Source organism: Nannobrachium achirus, assembly GCF_963921795.1.
Source record: "Nannobrachium achirus genome assembly, chromosome: 6".
Classification (NCBI taxonomy): domain Eukaryota; kingdom Metazoa; phylum Chordata; class Actinopteri; order Myctophiformes; family Myctophidae; genus Nannobrachium; species Nannobrachium achirus.
Window position 1 is genome coordinate 16,318,572 of NC_137815.1, and position 25,416 is coordinate 16,343,987.

At 44.3% G+C, this 25,416-nt stretch overlaps 1 protein-coding gene across 1 annotated transcript in view; it reads left to right on the top strand.

Annotated features, from left to right (window-relative positions):
• Positions 1–20,821, top strand: part of LOC308286836 (delayed-rectifier potassium channel regulatory subunit KCNS2) — a gene marked incomplete at both ends in the record, with an annotated part of 29,292 nt that extends 8,471 nt beyond the window's left edge. Inside the window, 7 exons of the mRNA XM_080727959.1 lie at positions 3,802–3,973; positions 4,649–4,732; positions 7,106–7,267; positions 8,841–8,924; positions 10,854–10,946; positions 11,578–11,840; positions 20,647–20,821. Of these exons, the coding sequence (XP_080584085.1) occupies positions 3,802–3,973; positions 4,649–4,732; positions 7,106–7,267; positions 8,841–8,924; positions 10,854–10,946; positions 11,578–11,840; positions 20,647–20,821 (1,033 nt within the window). The remainder of the gene's footprint in view (positions 1–3,801; positions 3,974–4,648; positions 4,733–7,105; positions 7,268–8,840; positions 8,925–10,853; positions 10,947–11,577; positions 11,841–20,646) is intronic.
• Between the last annotated feature and the right edge of the window lie 4,595 nt (positions 20,822–25,416).

The following is a 25,416-nucleotide window of genomic DNA, read 5'->3' on the forward strand; positions in this document are numbered from 1 at the left end:
CACAAAAGTTAACCAATCACAGCGAAACGCACAGCTCAGCTGATGCTGCTACGCCCAATCACAGCTCACCTCACGGCGCTGCTACTAGCTCCGGTCAGCTCTGGTCCAGAGCGTTGGCGAGTTTCCTCTAACGCTCTGCCATAGACTGTAAAATGAAACAGCTATACAATCGCTACACTTGAGCGAAAATAAAGAATCAAATGTTGCTGCTCACGGAAACAAAGGCAGTTTTATGATGTTGAAAGCCTATTCGTATTTTCTTTTGGCCAGATATGTAGGTGGCGCACTTGAATGAATCACAATGTTCCATCCACAAAAGGTGAGGTTCTGAGAGACTTCCCACGACTGCAATAGTCTTTCAACATCATAAAACTGCCTTTGTTTCAATGAGTAGCAGAATTACATTTTTTATTTTTTACTACGGTTTAGACATTGCACTTTACAGTCTATGGGGAGATATACAGTAGAGGACTCATACAGCCAACCACAAGGCAGAGCTTTGTAGCACACCATCAACATTAGCACACACAGCTCACGTTAGCGGCGCTTCATTCACAAATGGCACACCTAGTTAGGGATGGGACGATATGAAAGTTCTGTGTAACAATTATTGTGAAAATATCACCAACATCCATTATCCTGGGGTGGAACATTTGCCAAAAAATTGATCTACAAGCTCACAACGCATCGCAATGTGGTGCATTGTGAGCTTGAAGCTCTGCTATTTTTTGGCAAAGAGATTTGTTAGAGAGTAAAAAAAAGACTGTATCAAGTACGTTTTACCATTAGAGGGTTTAAATGGTACCGGATGCAGCTCGGCAAATAAAAGGTGAATTGATCCCAGTGCATGACGGAGGACGATATCACGATAAGTTAAATCTCCACAATACGATTATCGTGAGTGTTTTTGCGACCGTCAGGGAGCAGTTTACTATGAAAACCTCCACCGGCCGTCCGTCCGTCCGTCCGTCCGTCCGTCACACGTCACACGTGACCATCAACAATCGTCACACCTTTGTTGATGTTTAAATCGAAGAGTCTTGGTCAAATACTTCTGTTGGTTTCTGCACTGATCATTTATACAATTCAGCTGTGTTTGCTCGTGTCATCATGATGAGGTCATAAATCAGCCATGCCCAAATATAGATTTTACGGGTTTACATGCTTACTCAGTTATTCGTTATGTGAAAGTACTATGACGTCTATGATATCTGACATCATCATACATACATTCCCTTTTATGCCCATAAATGGAGATCCCCTCTGTAGAACCAGCCACTGACATCACTGTAATGTCAGGGGAACCAAATCCCTTTTATGCCCATATATGGAGATCCCTGTGATGCCAGGGGAACCAAATCCCTTTTATGCCCATATATGGAGATATGGAGATCCCCGTGTTGCCAGGGTAACCAAATCCATTTTATGCCCATATATGGAGATCCCTGTGATGCCAGGGGAACCAAATCCCTTTTACGCCCATATATGGAAATCCCTTATGTCATCAATATTAAGCCCATATCTGTGAATATCTTTGGGTACCAGATGTCTCCATATATGGTTAAATGGTCCGATATACATCACTGGCCAGAAGACCAAGAAATGGTGCAACCTCGCCCTTTGCTTTTCTCCCTTAGGCATCTTACTGGTAGGTAGTTTAATGAGGAATGCAGTATGGTGGTAGGTAGGTAGTTATGGCCTTTGATGTAAGATTTTCACTTTCTAGGATAACTATATTTGCTATTCCCAGATGATGCCCTTTTAGGGTACCCCTCATGCCCATATATGGAGATCCCCAGGCTTTACTAATTAACATAAGTTTTATGCCCATATATGGAGATCATTGTCCCAATGTCATCAGATATATGGGCATAAATGGACACAGGCAAACTAGATGGGCTGTATGGATATCCAGATGTGTGATGTAAGTGTTTTATTCCAAATGTGGCACCCCACAGACATATTTCCAGAAACAAAATCCCTTTCATGCCCATATATGGAGATTTCTGATGTCATCAATCCCAGGCCCTGTAAAAAACATGGTTGCTATGGTAAACAGTTGGTTGCTAGGGTAAACAGTTGGTTGCTAGGGTAAGAAAACATGGTTGCTATGGTAAACAATTGGTTGCTAGGGTAAACAGTTGGTTGCTAGGGTAAAAAAAACATGGTTGCTGTGGTAAAAAGTTGGTTGCTAGGGTAAACAGTTGGTTGCTAAGGTAAACACATGGTTGCTATGGTAAACAGTTGGTTAGTAGGGTAAACCTTCAATGATTTTGACATCTTGTTACTAATCTGTCGGTAGATAATGCCGGTCTTATATAAGGGTCATTTGTGTACGGTGTGTCATACTGATGTCAGCAGTGTGACAGGAGATAAGCGACCAAGGGTCGCTTATCTCCCGATTAGGGAGTCTTACTGGTATTAATGTCCTTTGTGTAATCATCACAACATCCTTATAAGACAACCCTGTGCTGGGGTCAAGGATAAAGTGAACACTGCAGACAGAAGTTACCAGGGAGGATATGATTGCTGCCAGCAATATAGTTGCTCAAGCCAGAGTCTTCCACATTCTTAGTTGGAAATGCTACAGAGTAATCCACTACTGCTCTTTGACCAATGTGGTTTCCAGTAGAACTTATTACACGACACCAGGTGTAAGGGAAGTGTCAACAATATCATTCTATTACCAGGAATCCATGCAGGTAGCAGCAGTCATTCTCGGTCACCACAATGTGTTTGCCAATGTCAACAGTGTAAGCGTAGTCATTGAGCAGGTCCTTACAGTAAAACACACAACTGTAAACAGAAATGAAGCAGCACTACTGAGGAATGTTGACAGAGTAGAGATAACATACAGTACCAGTAACTACAGTACAGGTCATATCTTTTCTCACTGTCAAATATAACGACACTGTATGCAGCTGGGAAATGTTACAATGTATTTACTGTATTTATTGCGACCGTCAGGGAGCAGTTTACTATGAAAACCTCCACCGGCCGTCCGTCCGTCCGTCCGTCACACGTCACACGTCACACCTTTGTTTGTGTACGGTGTGATGTCATATATCTTCAGTATGACATCACACCACATGTGTACACAAACCTTTGTGTACGTTGCTGTGGCAACAGTCTGTTGTTGCTGGTCTGTTAGTGTACGTTAGCAACCACCTTAGCAACCATGGTTTTACCCTAGCAACCAACTGTTTACCCTAGCAACCAACTGTTTACCATAGCAACCATGTTTTTTTACCCTAGCAACCAACTGGGCATAAAAGGGATTCTGTTAGGGATCTCCATATATGGGCATAAAAGGGATTCTGTTAGGGATCTCCATATATGGGCATAAAAGGGATTCTGTTAGGGATCTCCATATATGGGCATAAAAGGGATTCTGTTAGCTGTTAGTGATCTCCATATATGGGCATAAAAGGGATGCTGTTAGGGATCTCCATATATGGGCATAAAAGGGATTCTGTTAGGGATCTCCATATATGGGCATGAAAGGGATTATGTTAGGGATCTCCATATATGGGCATAAAAGGGATTGTATCCCAGATGATGCCCTGTACTTGGGATTTGTTGATGTAAATGTTCACATAGAGTGTAATAATTGTTAAAAAAAACTTTTGGCCTATTTGTGGAGATAAGCGACCAACGGTCGCTTATCTCCCGATTAGGGAGTCTTACTGGTTTATAACCCATCCCTACACCTACAGGCTGCACAGGAAAGCTACAGCGGCATTAGACATCTGTGTCCTCTATGTTCTCAAACCAATCCCCCCTTTCTCCTTCTTCTTCCAGAGACATTCTGCACTTCCAGGAGATGCGGTACGGCCGCATCAGGAAGTGTCTGTGGCTGACGCTGGAGAACCCGGGCTACTCCATCCCCTCCAAGCTGTTCAGCCTGATCTCCATCGCAGTGGTTCTGACCTCCATCGCTATCATGTGTATCAACAGCATACCTGAGTACCAGGTTAGTAGGGGTGTAACGATATAGTAACTGAATCGAAAAATCGGTTTTAATTTGCAATGATCTACTATATTGTTTGCAAAAGCTAAATATCGTACCGTTTTGGCTTTGTATTGTATCGTTTTAAAATGCCGTAATCAGTATCGAATCATTTTGCAATGCAAATAATTGATTGTATGGAAACTAAGTATTTGTGCCTTGTATTTGGCAATTTTAAAAGGGAAAATAAAAAAGAGGGGTCTAATTACCTTTCAATTCCATATAGCTACTCTTGGTCGATCGATAAATGTGTGTAATCTCTGTGTTCATGTCAAGGTGCGGGTTTGTCCATAATGTGTTGAAATATAATGTCCATGTATTTGCTAGAGAATCACAGCGTTTACTTCCATAATAATAGATTTTTTACGTGTTTTACACTCCACAATTTCTTTGCTAAATAGTTACTATATACATTTTAAATAATTGAATTGAATCGTATTGTATCGCCATGAATGAACCAATATCGTCCATGTATCGTATCGTTAACCATGTATCGTGATGCGTATCGTATCGCTGTTAAAATGTATGGTTACACCCCTACAGGTTAGTATGCATGAGTACCAGGTTAGTGTATGCACGCACGAGTGCACAGGCGCTGAAATCCCTCATGGCCACCAGCTGCTTTCTTGTCCCTCTCAGAACTTCGACGAAGATGGAAAGTTAATCGAGGACCCCACCATGGAAGCCCTGGAGGTCTTCTGTACCTGCTGGTTCACTTTCGAGGTACGGTAGACACAACATTATTTCCATTGATTGATTTACTTTATTAACTGTGCAAAAAGTGCATTGGTGCAGTTATACAATAATGCTAAAAGGACAACACAAAACGCACTGTGGGCTTAGTTGTTTCCATTGTGGTCCATGGGGTTCAGCACAATCAGTTTGAACACATTTTGCACTCAAATGATAACAATGGAAACTAGAAGCAGTGCTCTTCCGAGCACAGGTCTCCACCAGGCCAGGCGTCCTGGTGGTGCTACTGTATAATAGGCCAATGTAAAAAGGGTGGCATATGTTCTTCACCTTAGACCTTTCATGGCAATCGGACGCTGCATGCACGATTTGAAGCTTTGTGTTCCAAAACTGTGTTTTGCTAAAGTCTATCTGCTGGTGGCGCTATAACAGCCCAATGTGAAAAAGGTAGCATTTGTTCCTTGACCTAGTGGGAATATGTGTGGCAAATTTCACACTAATCGCAAGCTGCGTTGATGATTTGAGGCATTTTGTTCAAAAACGGAGCAATCCTGCAAACTTTGGAAGCCAATATTAGCCAATTAGGATGGAATATGAAATATCAGACGGATCGGACTGATCACATGACTATAGAGATACTGTGTACCGATTTGCATGATTTTTTGGATAAAACCTCAAATAATAATAGGAAAAATTGTGTTTTACATAAGTCGGCCTCCTGGTGGCGCTATAAAAGGCTGATGTGAAGAATTCAGGGAAAGGGTTTTTCCTTGTTCTAGGGACTGCGCTTACAAAGTTTGAAACTGATCGGTGGAGTTATAAAACCACAAATGGGCCTGTTATAGCGCCACCATGAGGCTGATTTCAAAAATTTGAAGTGGCATTTCTTCCTTGACCTAGTGGGAATGTGTGTGTGCGATTTCATCATAATTGCACTTTGCGTTTGGGATTTGAGGCATTTTGTTCAAAACGGCTCAATCCTACAAACTTTGGAAGCCAATCTTAGCCAATCAGGATGAAATATGCAAAATCGGCGCTCACAAACTGCGAGGACACACGGACGCACGCACGCACGGACGCACGGACGGACACACGGACGGACGAAGGGGAAAACATACTCTCCCCCATGCCTTCGGCTGGTGGAGACAATAAGCTATCGAGCTTTGTTCCATTTTGGCAGAAATGTACAAATATATGTGTAATTTACTGTACGTTAAGGCTGGGCAATATATCGAAAATATATCGATATCGAGGTATCAACATGCGAGGTATACATATCGACGAAGACGGCTTGAAATTAGGTATTGGTGTACAGTAGGTGTCAAATGAATTAACAGATGCACTATGTATGCACGTAGCACATGCAAAAAAGCAGTCCATCTGTAACCAGGTGTGGTTATTTCAATAAAACCATTGTTGGAAAATGGAAAAAAAGGCATTTAATTTCTTTATTCTATGTGTACTGTGCAGTGTACATGCATGGATATGCTATTCATTATCTGGGTTAGGCAGGCAGTGGACCTAGAGCAGAAAAACATTAAAAACGATATAATGCAATTGTTTTTACTAATATCGTGAGTAATATCGATATCAACAACGTTATCGAATATCTGAGGTTTTCCCAATATCGCCCAGCCTTAAGGGCTTTGCACACAGGTGCGATTTTCAACAATTGTGTTTTTTTCATTTGCTGCATGATTAAAATTCATTGGATTTGGTGTGCAATGCTGTGCGGAAACCACACTGCGGATCCGAAAAGGAGTTGTAAAAAGAGTGATGAGTTTTTACCGCATGCGACAAGACACACGAATCGAACTGGGTTCGATCGGGAAAGAAACGCACTGCCGCAGCCACCTGCCGCATGGCAAATTCGGAGCTGGTGTGCATGAGGTCATAAAGAATCATCGCTTTCTTTTAAAAAATTCAATCGTCCGTTTTTTTCTGTGCAAAAAAAAATAACGCGTCTGTGTGCAAAGTAGGGCATTCTATACCTTACTAAACCTTTTTAGGCTGTGACACCCAAAATAAACATATTTGAACTGGGGACCCCCACCCTGACAAGCACTTGGAATTGTAGGTATTACATTTAATGTGACTCGGTTCCGCAGATAAATATTGTGAAAATAGCAGATCTACATGCTCACAACGCCTCGCGTTGCGAGGCGTTGTGAGCATGTAGATCTGCTATTTTCACAATGTTCGCCTCTTGCTTACTTAATATTTGACAGTTTGGCCAGTCCTGTCGAATATTCGACTATTCGAATACTTTGAGGTCGAATAATTCGAATACTAAAAATCACTATTCGTGAATGCCCTAGTGCAAAGCCCTTTACTGCTGACATCGTCTTAAAGTGTGTTACTATTTTGTTGTCGCTGTTTCTCCTGCTCTTGTCTCTGGTGGAGGTGGTGACCAGGCTGCTGCTGGCTCCCAACAGGAGGAAGTTCTTCCACCATCCTCTCAACCTGATAGACATGGTGTCTGTGGTCCCCATCTACATCACGCTGCTCTTTGACCTGCTGCTGGGGAAAGACTCCGAGCTGGGAGACGTGGGACGTCTCATGCAGGTCAGAGGCCACTGTTTAAGGTCGGGACCCGTTTGAGAGTCGTGGACCGATTTTTGGAGGTCTCGAGTAAATTTCTCTTTTATTTCGTTTACTACATAAAAAAATCTAAAGATAAAAAAAAAAGGTTTAAACGAAAGAAATCACAACTTTTCATCAATTCAAAACAATTCCAACAGTTTTTCAAAGGTATTTGATAAATAAAATGAAAACATTGAATCATTTCCATAAATACATGTTTTGTCCAAGAAGTTGTGAAAATAGACAATCTAAAAGCTCATAACGTGGCGTCTTGGGTCTTAATTGAGCCAAAACGTTTGGGAACCAGTGGGTCAGACCCATTTAGTTTATCATTATTTGATGTGATATTGTTTACACATTTATGATGTGGAACAGCTTCCAATAACTTATTCAGGTACATTATGTGCAAGGTTTCATTTAGTATTCATGTCTGCAGGTTGCTGAGACAGAATGTACAGTATCAACTGACAGGACGTCTTTCTTTCTTACTCACTTCACCTCATGAAAACACTATTTTCTCCATCACATGACTGTCTGGAGAATTGAACGAAGAGATGGAGTTAAATGGCAAAGTGTTAGCCTGGTGCTCCGTTTGGCATGCGGAGAGAGAAAACAAATCGCCGAATGGAGCACAAACAGGCTGGAAACCAGGCTAGCAAAGTGTTGTTTTTTTGTACATTGTGACTGTTCTGTGGTTTTCCTTTTTCTTTTTTGAGGACCACAATGGAGATGAGCCCCAGGGCTTCATTGTATTTTTATCCTCAGTGATATTGTGTCTGCTATATGTTGTGGAAGTGCTGATGTGCGCCTTCCTTTTATCTCAAAATAAATCCATTCATTCAAAGAAAAGAAAACTTCTGCACACAGCTTGTGGTTCTGAAAATATTAGAGCAAAAACGACAAGATTTTGGCGAAAACAACCTGGCCCTCATCAGTCCTTCAACCTGTCCCTGAGGCTGGGGAAGACATCCTGCATTCACTAGTCTAGTGCATGGGTCTTCAACAAGGGGTCCTCAGAGTTACTACTGGGGGTCCTCCAAATCTTTGTGTGATAGAAACTTTTTTTCCTATTTTTTCTTAGATTAAACACTTGAACCCTAGAGTCCATATTCTGAAAGCTTGAGCCAAAAATAGCCAATCTACAAGCTCACAACGGTTGTGAGCTTGTAGATCGTCTATTTTTGGCAAATAGGTTTGGTGTAGAGGGGAAAAAGAGCAGACTAAGTACTGAGAGAAAGGTCAAGTAAGTATGGACGGTTCAAGTAATTAAATATCTGGAAACATTTTTTTTTTACATGAATCCAAAATACACTGATGATAATGCTGTCAAACAATGAAACTATATGGAATCTAAGGTAGTGGGGGGTCCCTGCTTCATCTCTCTCTCAACTAAGGGGTCCTTGGCCTGCAAAGACCCCTGCACTAGTGACTACAGGCGAGTCCCCCCTAACATCATCACAGGTCATGAAGACCTGCTCCTGCAGCAAGTGAGACCCCTAGTGATAACGCCTCTCTCTCTGTCTCCTTCTCCTCCCCGATCCCTCTCTCCTCTCAGGTGTTCAGGTTGATGAGGGTCTTCAGAGTATTGAAGTTGGCCAGACATTCAACGGGGCTTCGCTCCCTGGGAGCAACACTGCGGGTGAGGAGACAACACTTTATGTGTGTGTGTGTGTGTGTGTGTGTGTGTGCGTGTGTGCGTGTGTGCTTGCGCGTGCGTGGGTGGGCTATTGTGTGACACCGTCATATGACAAAGTGTAAATAGGACTAAAGTGGTAAGACCATATAAAGAAGAAAAGCGAAATAAATAATAATAATATGGTTACACTACGATCGATATGGAGGTATTTGATCATTTTGTGTTCTCTCGGTGTGTTTTCGAAGCTCCCACAACTTGTATCATTTTACAGTACAAGCACAGATATTGTTTCCTCCGCAGAATCTGTTATCCTATACTATTTACTCTATGAGCCTTCATAGGAAGCGATATCATTACAAGAATCTCCATAAACACAGAATGTAATTTAATGTCTGAGTTGTACAACTACTGTAGATCAAATTACACTATCTTCTATCATAAAAAAAAACAAAAACACTGACCCATCTCAACGAAGATGAACATTTGATACCCAAATCCACTCTATATGATTGTCTGTTTCAGGTTCATGTTTTGTTATGAATTCCTCAAGCTGAAAAAAAAAAAAAAAGTATTTTTGTTAATTCATTCTAACCCAGAAACCACGCTTTACTCTGGCTAAATGCTTGCATAAAACGGTGGCACTAAGTGGTTAAACCTATCGTGATGCTGGGGCAGCTTGGAACCCCTTCAATAACTCCTGGACCCCACTTTGAGAACGGATTTACACTTATATCTTTAAATGGATTCTGCTCTGTGGCCAAGGCTGTTTTCATACTGGGCAGCTCCTGGATGTGTGTAAAGGAAAAAAATTGCATTCATGCTCAGTAAAATCCTCCCCTGTTTAAACACAACTATAAGAGTATGCCTAAGTGCATTCACTGGTCTCTCTGCTGATGTCTCCCATCTTTCCTCGATGCAACATAATGAAACATTTATCAAATGCCAGAGGAACAAGGCTGTTTTTTCTCCTATCTCCGCTTGAAGAAAGCAAAACAAAGCGTTGTGTCGCAAATCAATAGACGTAATTGTATTAGAGAAAGAGCAGAATCTAGCAGTTCTGTTATTAAAAGAGTTTGAGTGGAAGAGATGTCAATTTAGTCTCTGGAGGCCAGAGTGGCTGAGCCTGAGCTAAAGCCCTGGTTCTCAACATCTGGTCCGGGGACCACCACAGGGTTCAAATGGACCCATACAGGGTCTGCAAAGATTTTCCAGGAAGAGAAAAGGAAAGGGGGGAGACAAGGAGAAGGACATAAAACAGTAGAAGCATGTTAGGATCGGTAAAATATCTCCATCTCCAGATGAACTGTATGTACAAGAGACTAGACATCAGGCTGCATTAGGTTAGGCTCAAAGGGGTTAGCACTTGGGAAGGTCCTCAAAGCAGCATTATACATGATAAAGCGTATAGGTGGGGTTGGCAAAAGGGCCTTTCTGTGTGGAGTTTGCATGTTCTCCCCGTGTCTCCTAGTGTAGATACCCCCACAAAAACATGCAGTAATCCTGGTCTTGATAATGCCTCCCCCTGGCCAGCCGGGGCGCCTGATGGATGGGAAAGGAACTGGCTGGAATAACGTGTTCCTTCCACGCGCTACGTCCAACCGGGGAAGCTCCCCCCTGTCAGCTGAAAAGAAGGGGCCTGCTCACAACTCATGCACTGAAGGAAGCATGAGCTCAGTTAGGGGCTCTCCCCAGGTTGGAAGAGGGAGAGCAGAGTCCAGGATTACAGCTTATGCAATTAGCACTGGATGAAAAATGGGTTACAAAATAAAGATAAAATTAAAAAACAAAAACATAATAAAGTGCAAACAGAGTGTCAACGTATTGTCAGGTTCAACCACATAGTCCACCAAGGGTTGTAACTTTTACAGGTAAAATCCATGTTAGATTTACAACATGGATTGCTCTTCCCTGTGTTTTCCATCTCCTCTACAGCACAGCTACAGGGAGGTGGGCATTCTGCTGCTGTACCTGGCTGTCGGAGTGTCTGTGTTCTCTGGAATGGCTTACACTGCTGAATACGAGGAGGTATGCTTATTTATAGAGGTCTAGCTTGAGTAAATCAAACAAAAATAATCTGTCCATTTTGTACACTCAGAGTTACAGACCTGTAAATGGTCATTTAGGGCTCGCTCTTTATGTGTTTGTCTACTCATTTTGTCCACGGCAAAAACATAATTTGACCTAAATGTCCACCACACAAGCCAGCATGGTGATGAATCCTGCTCCTAACTTCTTGTCCTCCCCCCTAGTTAGGGAAGGTTAGCTGAATCTTTAACAAATCTGGTAACTAAATGCTTACCAATAGCTTTCTGCCCAAATGTGTTCATAAAGGTGTCTACTATCACCTCTGAACTTGTTCCAACCCAACTCCCTTGGGAAACTTTGTGGGAGCCAATCAAAGTTGGGGTCCCATTGACTATGGTTTAGTGATGAATCATCACTTTTCACTTATTTCCTGTATAGTAAAGTCAATGGGACACCAACTTTGATTGGCTCCCACAAAGTTTCCCAAGGGAGTTGGGTTTTACAAAGTTCAGAGGTGATAGTAGACACCTTTATGAACACATTGTGAATAAAGCTATTGGTAAGCACTTACAGTAGTTCCCAGATTGGTTAAAGACTCGGCTAACTTTCCCTAACTACCGCCCACCCCCAGGACGTGGGTCTGGACACCATCCCGGCGTGCTGGTGGTGGGGCACGGTGAGCATGACCACGGTGGGCTACGGCGACGTGGTGCCCGTGACGGTGGCGGGCAAGCTGGCGGCCAGCGGCTGCATCCTGGGCGGCACCCTGGTGGTGGCGCTGCCCATCACCATCATCTTCAACAAGTTCTCCCTCTTCTACCGCAAGCAGAAGGCCCTGGAGGCCTCGGTGCGCAACAGCACCTGGAAGAAGCTCCGCACCCGACACGGGGACGGGTAAGGCCTGTCATAAAGGACAACTTTCGTTTTTTACAACAAGGGTTCATATTTTAGATTGTAATTAAAGAATATAAAAGATGAGTATTAAAATTATTTCATTTACTTCTTTATATTGTTATAGAGATTCTTATGTCAGTGGTTGGGGGGCATGTGTACAAGTGGCTAAATATGTAATTTTACACAGAATAAGCCCATTCCCAAGATACAACGCAACCTTTCATGGTTGGATGTGACTTATGGGGGGTAGAAGTGTTACTGTAAATAGCAATAAAGAAACTGCTGGCTTATTGTGTCTAAAAAGACATAATTAGCCACTTGTACGCATGCCCCCATGCGTACGCATGCCCCACATTTTAGCACGGTAAACGTGCTAAAACAATAGAACGAAGTAAATGAAAACATTTTAACACTCACCTTTTCTTTTCTCTAATTACAATCTACAATATGAACCCTTGTTGTAAAAAAACAAAGTTGTCCTTTAATAATTACACCAAGAGTCTTCAAGAGGGGTCCGGGACCCCTAGTAGGGGGTCCTCAGAGTTACTAGAGGGGGTCCTCCAAATCGTTGTGTGATAGAAACTTTATTTCTCTTTTTTTATATCGACCACTTGAACCCTCGCGTCATATTCGGAGAACTTGAACCAAAAATAGCAGATCTACAAGGTCACAACGCCTCGCAGCGCGAGGCGTTGTGAGCTTGTAGATCGGCTATTTTCGGCAAAGAGCTTTGGTGTAGAGGGAGGAAAAGAGCAGATTGGTACAGAGGGAAAGGTCAAGTTTATTAAGTTTTGACGGTTCAAGTGGTTAAATATCTGAAAACACAAATTGACATGAATCCAAAATACACAATGATTGTGCTGTCAAACAATGAAACTATATGGAATCTTTGAAAAGGTTGTGGGGGTCCCTGCTTCATCTCTCTCTCAACTAAAGGGTCCTTGGCCTGAAAACCTTGAAGACCCCTGAATTGCACAATGGCTAGTCTAGCGTGGCCAGACTGTTGACTCCGCGATTTGCAAATGCTCCCGTCATACAGTCTGGGGCGACGGAAGACTGATGATGAGTATGGGATAAAGCGGAGAAAGTGAAGCCTCCTCCCCACTTCCGTTTCATTTTTACCATCGTACACATTTATCCTAATATAAATAAAGTTCAGGAGACGATCACTTGGGTTAAGATATACTTTATTGACCAGAATGAAGCAGAAAGCAAGCATCACACAGCATGGCATATTGAGCACCCTACTATAGAGACAGCATAGAATCTAAGCCTATATCTAAGCGCATAGTATTGGCAGCCTACCTTAGCTCTACTATAAGACAGCATAGAATCTATAGCCTAAGTTAGCATGGTTTGGCATGGGGTTCTGCCTCGGGCCATGGCTCGCTGAACCCACGATCCTCATGTTACCATGAGCATCGAGGGCATAATCTAATTACAGCGAGCCCTGGCCCGATACCCCCCGAGGGGGATCTAAGGCAGAACCTGAAGGTGGCGCTGGGGTGGTGGCGGGGCAGTGCTATGCAACAAGACTGAGTCCCACCATCTGACTTCCCTAAGAACTATGGGTAAGGGGGGGGGCAGGACCTAGTGACCCACCCCCCTCCGCGCGCGCGCTCCCTTGGGACCGCCTCCTGAACTCGCTTTGATCCTTACGAATCGTCGCACTATTTCAGGAGACGATCACTTGGGTTAAGATATACTTTATTGACCAGAATGAAGCAGAAAGCAAGCATCACACAGCATGGCATATTGAGCACCCTACTATAGAGACAGCATAGAATCTAAGCCTATATCTAAGCGCATAGTATTGGCAGCCTACCTTAGCTCTACTATAAGACAGCATAGAATCTATAGCCTAAGTTAGCATGGTTTGGCATGGGGTTCTGCCTCGGGCCATGGCTCGCTGAACCCACGATCCTCATGTTACCATGAGCATCGAGGGCATAATCTAATTACAGCGAGCCCTGGCCCGATACCCCCCAAAACTACAAACCCCCAAAGCACGCCAAAATCTCAGAATCCCATGCCAGTGCTAGCCAACTGCGAGGAAGGCAGCTCTGCTGTGACTCTAGCGATTAAGTTATCATTACTGCGGGGCAAACTATGAACTGCCTTTCCTGCTAACGCAAAAATAATAATTAAGCATATTAGCATCTGGCAGAGCGAATATTACTAAGGCAAAATACTAAGCAATGATATTGGCAGCTTGCCAAAAACGCTATAAGTACTGCTAAAGCAATTTAATAATTAAGAATGTTAGCAGCTGGCAGACCGAACCAACGGTGAGGAAGGTGGTACTGCTGACTATAACGATATACTGCAATCTGACTGAAGCCATACTAAAACACCCTAGAGAAAAGCGGGAGCAGCAACATGGACGTATATATATATAGACAGCAGAACCAGAAGCAGCGATGAAACCTTTAATTCATATAACTACAGCGCCATACAGCTTCACATCCTACCTAACTAACACCCCAGCAACCACCTAGCTTTTGCATGATAGGGGCGCGTGCCCCGAGTAACGCAACAGAAGCAGCAAATAAAACATGCAACCTATCAGGGGCGCGTGCCCCGAGTAACGCAGCAGAAGCAGCAAAATGAACCCTATGGAACAACCCTGTTAATAGTGCCTGCAGCACTATTAGCATCAGCAGCAGAGCGTTAACTGAAACGCGTCCAACTCCAGCTTGGAACCATTACGCTTCGGTCAGTCCTGTGTTGTGTGTGCTTGATAGCTTGGCGTGCAGGATCTTGAGTTAGCTGAGGGCACCAGAAGTGCTGGTGGTGTGGCTGCTCCGATCCGGAGAGAATGCAGAGTGAAGAGGGGCGGGCCGCAAATCTGGCAGCTCTCTCCGGGGGTCGTGTGACGAGGACGTCGGGCAGACAGCCCGGTGTTCAGCATGGACATGAAAGGACAGAAGGGAGAGTTAGTTCTGCGACTGACACTGGTGTACCTTCCCTGCTTAAACTGCGAGCTGCAATCTTCAGAGGCCATGTGCTAGTCGCATCTTAAGCCTGGCCTTGGTGACCGCATGTGCTTGCCGCAGAAATTACAATCTTAGCTTTAGCTGACCATAACAATGAAACCACGCCTAAGGTCGCTGACTTTTAAGATCACAGAGAAATTTTCGCAGCCCACGGAGCGCTCTGCTGCAGAGTCTGCTGCTGCACATATGAGAATCTCCACGAGATACCCGTCTTGACCTTTAAAGGCAAGCTATGCAAGCCTAGAGAGCGGCTAAGCCCAACATTCGGTACAAGTAAGTCGCTGCTATGTAACTATGGTTGCCTATTATTAGCAAGCTTAGAGAGCGGCTGAACGCTCACAGAATCGAACAAGCAAATGCGTTGCTATTTACCTGCTAGAGTGAGGCTCCTCAGGGCATCTGGGAAAGCTGCAGCTGGCGCGAGGAATGGAGTTCCCACCGCTGGTGCTGGAACTGCAGCTTCCCATGTTCCCTTGCGACCTGGCGGTGGCGACGACGGTCGCAACCTGACAGCGCCTCCGGAAGATGGGCCGGCACCACAGGCTTCCAGCACGACGCAGCGCTGGTTCATGCTCATGGTAGCAGCAGTAATAGCATTAACTGATGCTGTAGCGGGCGGGCGGGCAGCCGGACGGGAGGGCCGACAGGCAGGTGGGAAGGCAGGCGGGCGGGAAGGCAGGCGGCGGGCTGGCGGTAGGCCACTTCCGTCTGCTGAATATGGCGCGTGCAGGCGGGCGGGAGGGCGGGCGGGCAGGCTGGCAGGCTGGCAGCTCATGGTAGCGGCAGAAGTAGCGGAAGCTGTAGTAGCAATGCCCTCTCCAGTGCTAACCGACTCCTGACTGGTCTCATGGAATTATGCAGTAGTGGACGAAACTATAAAGAGAAACATGTTAGCAGAAAACACTCAGCCGCTGCAGCGCGACGCTGCAATGATGGCATGCTGTAGCAGCCGCTATGCAGCGGCTCCGGCAAGAAGCTGAAAGGACAAACATGATGTTAGCAGCAACATGTAGCAGCCGTGGCCCGAGCTATAAAGAAAAACGCGATGTAGTGGAACATGAAGCAGCTTTATCATGAAGCTGCAGTGCTAACCTGATGCCGTGGCAGGGGGCATGCCGCAGCTCCGGCCTGGAGCTGTAATGATAAATATGTTAGCAGAAAACCTCAGCAGCTGCAGCGCCATGCTGCTATGGCGACCTGCTGTAGTAGCAGTCTGGTAGCAGCTATGCAGCATCTCCAGCACGAGCTGAAAGGATAGAAATTGTGTTAGCAGTTAGACATGTAGCAGCCGCAGCAAGAAGCTATAGGGTAAAACACGATTAGTGGAACATGTGGGCCTGCAGCCACTCCGGCCTGGAGCTGAAATAATAAACAGATGTTAGCAACCAACAAGTATTAGTTTTAGCATGAGCTGAAAGAAAACATGATGCAGCATTTTTACAAGCATCAGCCTTAGCTGTAATTATTAGCAGTTATGCTAGCACGCAGCCGCAGGTTGAGTGGAGCTAACAATAGCTGAAACTATAGGAGACATTGTGGTATCTGACTGTAGCAGCGGCAACAAGAGCCACTAGCACCATAATGTGACCATTTTTGCCTCCAAGATAGCAGCACAACGGATAAGGAGAAATCCTGGATATGAACATGATGTTACAAACGGACATGTAGCAGCTTAAGCGTGAGCTGTAACCAGCACTGAAGCCAAGTGCGGGGGCTAAGGAAACACTACTAGAAATACAGTGTGCTATGTGACCCAATACTATAACCATCCCTTTTACTTCTGATACACTGGTAGCAGCTTTAACATACAGCAGTACCGATAGCTTGATGGTGTAGCAGCACACTCGCAATTTCCCAAATTGCACATTTCTAGTTTAGTAACAGACGCGTGGGAGCTGAGCATGCACTGCCCAGATAAGCATGGTGTCAGCATCCTACAAGCGGTAGCATCAGTTTTAATTTATGAGCAGCAATTACCGCAGCATTAGCAGCTTGGGTAGAGCTAGCCTCAGACGAAACCACGGAGACATGACATTATCCAACTGCGGCAGCGGCAACAATTTGCCTATTTTACTTAGCATTTAATAAGCAGAACAACTGACAACTTAGAACTTATCAAACCCTAACTTAAAAGCTTGCGGTGCGAAGAAAGCTGATGAGCTGCAGCTGATGGATGCTGAAACTGAAGAGAATATTTAGCTGGAGCTACCGAGCATTTAGAGAAGACTACGATTCCCTGCATGCACTAGCGAGTTCAACTGGTGACGTCAGGACAGACAGGCACGACCTGCGTTAGCGGAAGCAAAACATTGTTTGCACGTAAACTGTGGCACCTATGAGCTTGCTGGTTTCCTCCTCTCAGGAGCCCATGCAGACAGACATCCTTATAGGCTTCTCAAAAAGAGGCGATTACTGTATTTAATAATTCATCCCGCGAGGGCTTCTACGCCACGGTAACTGGCAGCAGCCCTACTGTGGTCCAAGAAGCGACAGAAACCATTTAGCTGCTATGTTATAGCAACTAGCACCTCATAAGCAGCAGCTGTTAAGACGGCCAGACAGTGCAAAAAGAGGAAAACATACACATAACCCGAGGCGAGGCAGAAGCAATATATAGGCCCCATACTAACTAGATTAAGCACGCTGCGGGCGAAGCTTGCTACTAGCACGACGCCGAGGCTTGGCATGATAGAGAACTACATTTCCCACACGCAGCGCTTAGTATTTGCTGCCGAACGTCATGCCGTAAATCACCGCTTGACGTGACTCGGCTAGCTCAGGAGCTAGGTGAACGCTGCCGTTTACAGACACCTGCAACCTACAAACTGAATCCTCCTAGCGTGATTCATTACCTGCTACTGATTTACCAGCTAACAGCATCCTTACCGAAATAGCCGGCTAGCAATAGCCACCAGCTAGCTCCTAGCTGACTGTACATTAAACCTGTTGTTCCGCGCTAGCCGATACGGCCCGCGCCGTTGCAAAGTACTGACATTGTTATCGACAAACCCAACGACTGAGATTACTTTAACTCATGGTAGCCCAGTAAAGGCCCACCAGGGCACGAAATAAGTTAGCATTTAGCCCGTAGCCACAGCCAACTTCTATGATACTGAGTTTACCTTTGCAACTTTAGCAAGCCTGTAGCACCTTTGAAATAGCTTTAGCAACAAACAACTGAAAGTACAGAAATCAGCTAGGCACCAGCAACGATAGCAAGAAATCTGAACCTTGAAACAGCAGTTTAGAATTCAGCGATTACCAGAATAACAATCTCAAACTTCCCATACACCTGGCCAAGAACACAGCTTCTTAGTTTGGCAGCTAAGAACATGAATTGAGCGATAGTAAAATAGCAGAAACAGCCAGAAATACTCAGCCAAGTTAGACACCCTGTCCAAGCGGTGGGCAGCAGCACAGCTACCTGCAAGCAACAAGTGTGGCACTTGTGTGTGTACTGCAGCGTGGTAGCAGCAGCAGTGCTATGCAACAAGACTGAGTCCCACCATCTGACTTCCCTAAGAACTATGGGTAAGGGGGGGGGCAGGACCTAGTGACCCACCCCCCTCCGCGCGCGCGCTCCCTTGGGACCGCCTCCTGAACTCGCTTTGATCCTTACGAATCGTCGCACTATATCAGATTAGATTAGATTAGAGTTTATTTGTCATTGTAACAATACAGTACAGGTACACAGGCACAGTTTCATTTGTCAACGATCAACTCATTTTCAAAGAACAGTACACATACAAGTACATTCACAGTACAACGAAATGTGTTTGTGCATTTAAGGGAGCACGCTGCTGCCATACAGTACATACAGTACCACGGCGCTGCTATAGCCCTTTCTTGCTGAAAAAGAAAAAGATAAAGATTTGGGAGGTGCAAGCTTTGCATTGGATGGTGTTGGGTTGCTTGGGCCGTTAAAAAAAAACATTGCTTCCGGGCAGTTCCTCCTGGAACTGCCCGGGAGAAAGAAAAAATAAGCCCTTACGAACATTGGGAAGGGGGGGGGGGGGGGGTGGGGGGGGTGAAGGCAGGTGAATGGATGTGTGTGTGCGTGTAAGTCTGCGATTGTGTTCGTGTGTGCGTTAGACCGGTTGTAAGCTTCCAGATAGTAGCTAGGTCAGAATGTCCTTTTCGCTGGTGACAATGCGATACTATGTAGACGTCCTTGGCCCAGCACCAGCTCGAAAGTCAAAACACCAGATGTTCGTGTGGGAGCAGACATGAATTGGGTGAGGGTGGGAAAGGCTTCCCTTCACATTGACTTCCTTTAGGGGGGGGGTTGGGGGGCGAGCGCACACAACACAGTTCCCATCTCACAGGAGGAGTGCGGTATTCCAAGGTCGTGCCAGTCCGGTCGTAATAATTCGGGCGAGGGATACAGAGAGTTAGAGTATACTCCTCTATTGTCCATATTTTGGCCCTCTTTGCATAGCGTTGTTTTGCTCCAGCAAGATGTTGACATTGCGTTTGAGTTCGTTAAACGCAACAGTCTGGGCACAAGCAACTTTGTGCAGTTCCAATATCATGACGGGCAGTTTTGGGGCTCCTGGGGGTCCACCCATCTTGCAGATTTTTCGATAAACCAAGGCAAAGCCCATGCCAATCAGCAGAAACCCTGTTATCACAAGAGTAAAAAGATAAAGATCTTCCACATCCTCAACGGAAAGAACCGTAAGGCACATCATATTCCACCGTTGCCGGTAGTCCATCACGTATCCAGCTGGGTAGGTTCCGTCGGGACAACTGGATTCCTCCGAACCAGATTTTCGTGAGATAAGAGAGCTAGAGAGAGTGCGACCGCCTTCAGTGAGAGCTGAGCAAGAATCATCTAAGCATATTTAGCTTGCTGCTTAGCAGAAATGTCATTTTAAAATATATTTTCATGAACGGAAATGACAGCTTCCATTACTCGGATTCCAGGAGGTGTAGTTCCAGATTCTATATACTGTAGCACTCGGAGATTGTGGAATAGTTGTCTGGCTACGCAAGACTGCAAAATCGCAATTATTTGACATAATCCCAAGGATTTTGTCATGATCGTTTCCATGTTGAAAAATGTTCTTATATTTTCATTTTGTTTTAAATAGTGGAAATAGCAGATCTGCAAGCTCACAACGTCGCAATGCGACGCGTTGTGAGCTCTTAGATCGGCTATTTCCACTACCAATGTTCTTTTTTCAAGTTGTCAAATATGTCAGTCATTCCTATATTTAGGTCATGTGTCATATCTGCCACAAGCAACTTCAAAGCCTAGAGCAGTGGTTCTCAACCTTTTCAGGCTGCGACCCCCAAAATAATCATATTTTAACTGGGGACCCCCCACCCTAGGCTACGAGTACTAAGAGTTGAGGCATTACATTTTGTATAAAACGGTTCTATTGTGAAAATAGCAGCTCTACATGCTCACAACGCCTCACGTTGCGAGGCGTTGTGAGCATGTAGATTGGCTATTTTCACAATTTCTGTCTCTAATATTTGACAATTTGACCAATATTTAATTAGTAATTTTAGAGGTATTAAAAAGTCCTCAAATTGTCACTTTAGAAATGTGCAGATACCCTCTATACGCTTAAACATTTGTTTACTGTTGAGTGAGAAAACAATGTTGCACATTAAGTAAATCATCTGGTGACCCCTCAAAATAATTTGGGGACCCCCCAGGGGATCCCGACCCACAGGTTGAGAACCACTGGCCTAGAGCCAAACAGAAATGTTAATTGTCAACGACAAAAAACACAATTAAATCGTTAATTGCAATTATTCGAGACAATTAACCGACATGTAAAACATCCTAATCCTCACAGCCCGAGGGACAGGGACAGAGACGGGGGACATGGAGAGGACGAGGATGAGGAAGAGGAGGGGTCGGACGGAGACAGCAGGTGTTTGGACGAGGAAGACGACGTGGAGTTTGAGGAGGAAGGCGGCGTGGTGAACTACAGCTATGTGGAGCATTCGTCCTACGGCCTGCGAGCCTGAGGCTGGCCGGGCCGGCCGGGATTTGAACCTCTTCTGCACTCATCTCTAGGGAGACCAGATGTCCCCCCCCATCAACGCACGGTCAGGACCTGGACCAATCAGTGACGTCTCCATTGGGGTCAGATCAAGTCAAACCATGACTAGTCAGATCTGGCCTAGAATATCACCTGATTTCAACCAACATAAAACCTGCCCATGAAAACGGACGTCCTGGATTAATCAGAGAGGGTCCGATCGAGGCCAGATAAATAACATACTGTAACTAGTCAGATATGTCCCAGAATATTCAAGTAACATTACAAACAATAACAATAATCCTGTCAACCAGAAAAGTCCATATGACGTCCTGGTAATGACGTCAAGATCATCCCCATATGGGCTGTGATCTTGCCGAGTTCTGAACGTCACCGGAGTCACCTGAGGACGTTATCATAACGTCATCATGATGTCATTTGGCTAACCCTTTGCGAGGGACAGTCCCACATTTCCATGACTTTTCAGGCGTCCCACAAATTGAGACACAAATTGTCCCACATTGTGACTGGCAGGCTCCAGTAATAAATCAATGTGCAGGTGTTGATAGGTGAGCTGATTGTTGCTCGAAGCTCTTAACGTGAACTCTCAGCAAGCTAGACTGGACCACACTGGACACAGCACTGCTCTAGCAGCATGTGAATACATTATAGGGTAGGATATGCTTTTATTGAATAATGCGATCATGGACACATTTATTTTGTTGAGAGACCATGTTCAGAAGGCACCGCTGCAGCGGAATATTATAAAGATATGTTTTTAAGCCTGTTAAAATAACATACAAAATATCAATATGCAGTATTAGGCCTATAGTCCAATATGACATTAAGGCATTAAAAAATAAATTTTAATCCCACCTTGTCCCACACAAGCCCTAATTCTGTTCCTCAAATGAGCAGTTTGGATCTGGTCACCCTACTCATCTCCCACTTCCAACCTGCGGGCTGTGAGGACATGGCAAATGGGCCCCGAAATACTTAGCAAAACACTAAGGTTTTAATGGTATTTTGTTGTCACTGAAAAGCCATGCGGCCCACCCAGAGCCATTTATTAGAGAGTTACGCCACCTCCGTTCTCTTCATGGGGCCATGTCTTCTACATACAGTAGACTTCTATTGGCCAATAGTGACAAAGTGCAGAACCGGAAGTTCACAGAATGCATTAGACAGGGTTTTAAGTTGCTTGATTCAGTATTTAGATATTCATTTTTATCAGACACGCCCCTTCCTATTATGGACATTGTGTTGCCCAACACAAAAATGTAGTTTTTGTATAGGATACATGTCTGATAAAAATGAATATCAAATATCTAACTACAGAATCAAGCATGTTGTAACATTAGAGGATGGAATTTACGTTGAAGCTGTTTTGAAAAGGCATTACCATCTTTAAACGAGTTACATCCTCCTCCACCCTGACAGATGTTCCTTGTATTTGCCAGACCCATGAAATGGGTAGGCCTACATAAGCAAATGTCGGTCTGTCCGGGTTTTCTATATAAAGGGTATATATGATGATGACATGCCTACAAAAGGCATGATGTCATAAATGATGATGACAGACAGGGGGTCTGGCACAACCAGGTTGACCTGGTCTAGTTATTTACTAAGTGCCGATTGAATTTAGTAAACCGTCTCCATAAACGGCATGTGTTCTTGATAGAGACCAACACAATGTGACAACTTTACCCATTGGCAAAGACATGAAGCGCTTTACTAATTGTGACTGGTTCGGTGGACGAACTCATCGCTCCTGCACTTCAGCTACGCCCATCTTGGCTGCGATGGGAGCACTTCCAGCCTGAATAATGTGAAACTGAATGGAAATCCAGGCTAGCTGCGTATGAGGCGAGACTTATGGAGGTTTGGAGGAATTCTCTGACCTGTGTGTCACTGTTCAAATTAACCACATGCTGCATCAGTTTTAATTTAACTTTCACTCACTTTGGGACTTTGTGTGTTGTGTGTGGCCACTCAAGGTATTGCCAGGCTACGGACACGGCCAGCCAGCCAGCCACCCAGCCACCCACCCACGGACATACCCACGGACATACCTGTCTATTGGGAGCGCTTTCACCGCTCCAAAAACAAAAAAGAGACAGCGTTATATGAAACGTTCATTTCTGTGTGTTTAAGGACAAGATATGGATGCCTCATGACAAGGGTCTTGGGTTTGAGCCCAAAATGTGGGCCCTTTCTGTGCGGAGTTTGCATGTTCTCCCTGTTTCCACATGGGTTTCCCTCCAACACCAAAAGGCATGCGTATTAGTCTGGCCACTGCCCTTGAGCAAGGCGTAGGCCTGGGAGCAGGAGCTGCTCAGTGTCTTCCCAGTTCCCTCTGCACCTGATAGATGGGATGGATCAAAGGAAGATGACGAATGGGGATTAATAAAGAATATATTAACCCAACCCATTTAGGCATAGAAAGAATTATTTAATGCTTCAACTATTGAAAAGCAGTGATGAAATCTGTGTTCTAGATCTATACATTATGTGTTCTAGATCTATACTTTCTATGTGCTTTAGTTCTATAGTTTTATGAATTCTGAATGAATGAATGAATGATTTTGTCTGGGGGGCCAAATTGTCATGTGAAGCTTGACCAATCCTCAATTCTGCATGCACGGGACATGTACGGGACAGACATTCTCACTCCTTGAGAATCTATGGGAATCCTCAAAAAGACATGTACGGGACAGACAAAGCCACTCCTTGGAAGCGGCTTTCACCGCTTCAAAACCGCTTCAGATCTACAAGCTCCCGAGTGCTGCGCTGCGAGCTTATTACATGTAGATCTTCTATTTTCAAAAACAAATCTTGATTATAATTTTGGGAATATTTTTTTAATCAACACAAAATGGGGATCCTGGCACACAATATTTTCAGATAGGGGTCTGCGGCCAAATACATATTAATGGGGATCTTGACATGAAAAAGTTTGAGAAGCAGTGGTTTAATGCATTCACTAAGGCAGACATAATGTAACAAATATTGATTGAAATATTGATTGTCTTCAGCCACAGCCACGGTGACTGGGACCGTTTCAGACAGCATCACTTCCTGAGATTTAGATCCTGTCACTATTGATTCCATCATTCAAAGTATCAGGTAATACTGATCGTCAATACAATCCTGAGTCAGTTCTGCTGCTAGACTGAGTATCAACACATATCATTGATAGATTTTGATTGATTGATTGAATACTTTATTATCCATAAATGCATGAGGTACAGTAAGACATTAAGGCTAAAAAGGATATCACAAAAAAGTCCTGTTTTACATTGTGATCCAACGTTTCATCATGACGTTTCTGAATACTTTCTTAAATGCTTCACATCTTCTCTATTGCAAAGTTTTAGTCTGTTTAGTCTCATTTAATCTCTTCCTCATCATCTGCATTTCTCTCTTTTTCTTGAATTCTTTCTTGAGGTTCATGCAGCCTCTCCAGAAAAGGGGTGCATTATGCAGTATTATATATTGAAAGTCATAATGTGGTAACACTGGTTACCAGGGCAGGAATTTCAAGGATGGACGTCGTTGATGGACACCGTTGCCCCTCAGTTTGGCATTGTGCCCCTCCAAAATATGGCATGACCTAAGGCCACAGTGGCCTTAATGCCCCAGCTGAACTTACCAACTTTCTCCTCTGTCTCTCTCTTGTCAATGTGTAGACAGTAGACACCAGTGTCTCTTTCTTGTCATGTAGACACCAGTGTCTTTTGTTGACATTCTGAAATCTTAACTCCCCCGAGTCCCCATCTTTAAACCAATCCAGTGACTTTGATTGGTTCAGGGCTGAGCATGGATCAGATTGTAAATACACTCATCTATTTATTTCACTGCAGATTAGGTTATCATCCCTAACCCTTAAATTCAACAAATTGTTTCAATGGACTAAAATCTTGTTTCATTTGATGGCCTTCCTGCCCTGGCATATGGCCTTTGTGCCCTCAGAAAATGCAACAAAGGCCAAGTGGCCTTGCCCCTAAAATGATGAAATTCCAGGCCTGCTGGTTACTCATTAACAATATGAGCTTCATTAATGTTTTCCTCTATACCTGGGATAGATGAACAGACTTCATGGCTGCGTCTGAAATGCGGAACACGTTCCCTACTCCCTAACCCTAAATGAGGGATCCAGATGTAGTGTACTACAGTAGTGAACAAATCAGCGCATTTCGGACACTACTCCGTCGCCATCTGGTTGCGTCATCGCTGTCGCACAGTTAAAACGCTCAGAGCGCTGGCTTTTGGAGCAATAAATAATAGCCGATCTACAAGCTCTCAACAGGGGGCGAAGCGACGCGTTGTGAGCTTGTACATCAACTCCCCAATGCTTGTGGATTGTAAATACTATACCAACATGTTGCGGTGTTATTATGAGAAATAGGCCAAATATAATTATGTTTTTATTCATCACAATTCAATAAAATTTTAAAAAATATATAGGCCTATATATATATATATTTTTTTAAATTGTATTCATTCATTGGTGAATGAATGAATAATGTTTATGCCACATTCATTTGTCTCACATGCAGACATACACCCATGTTCGTGATA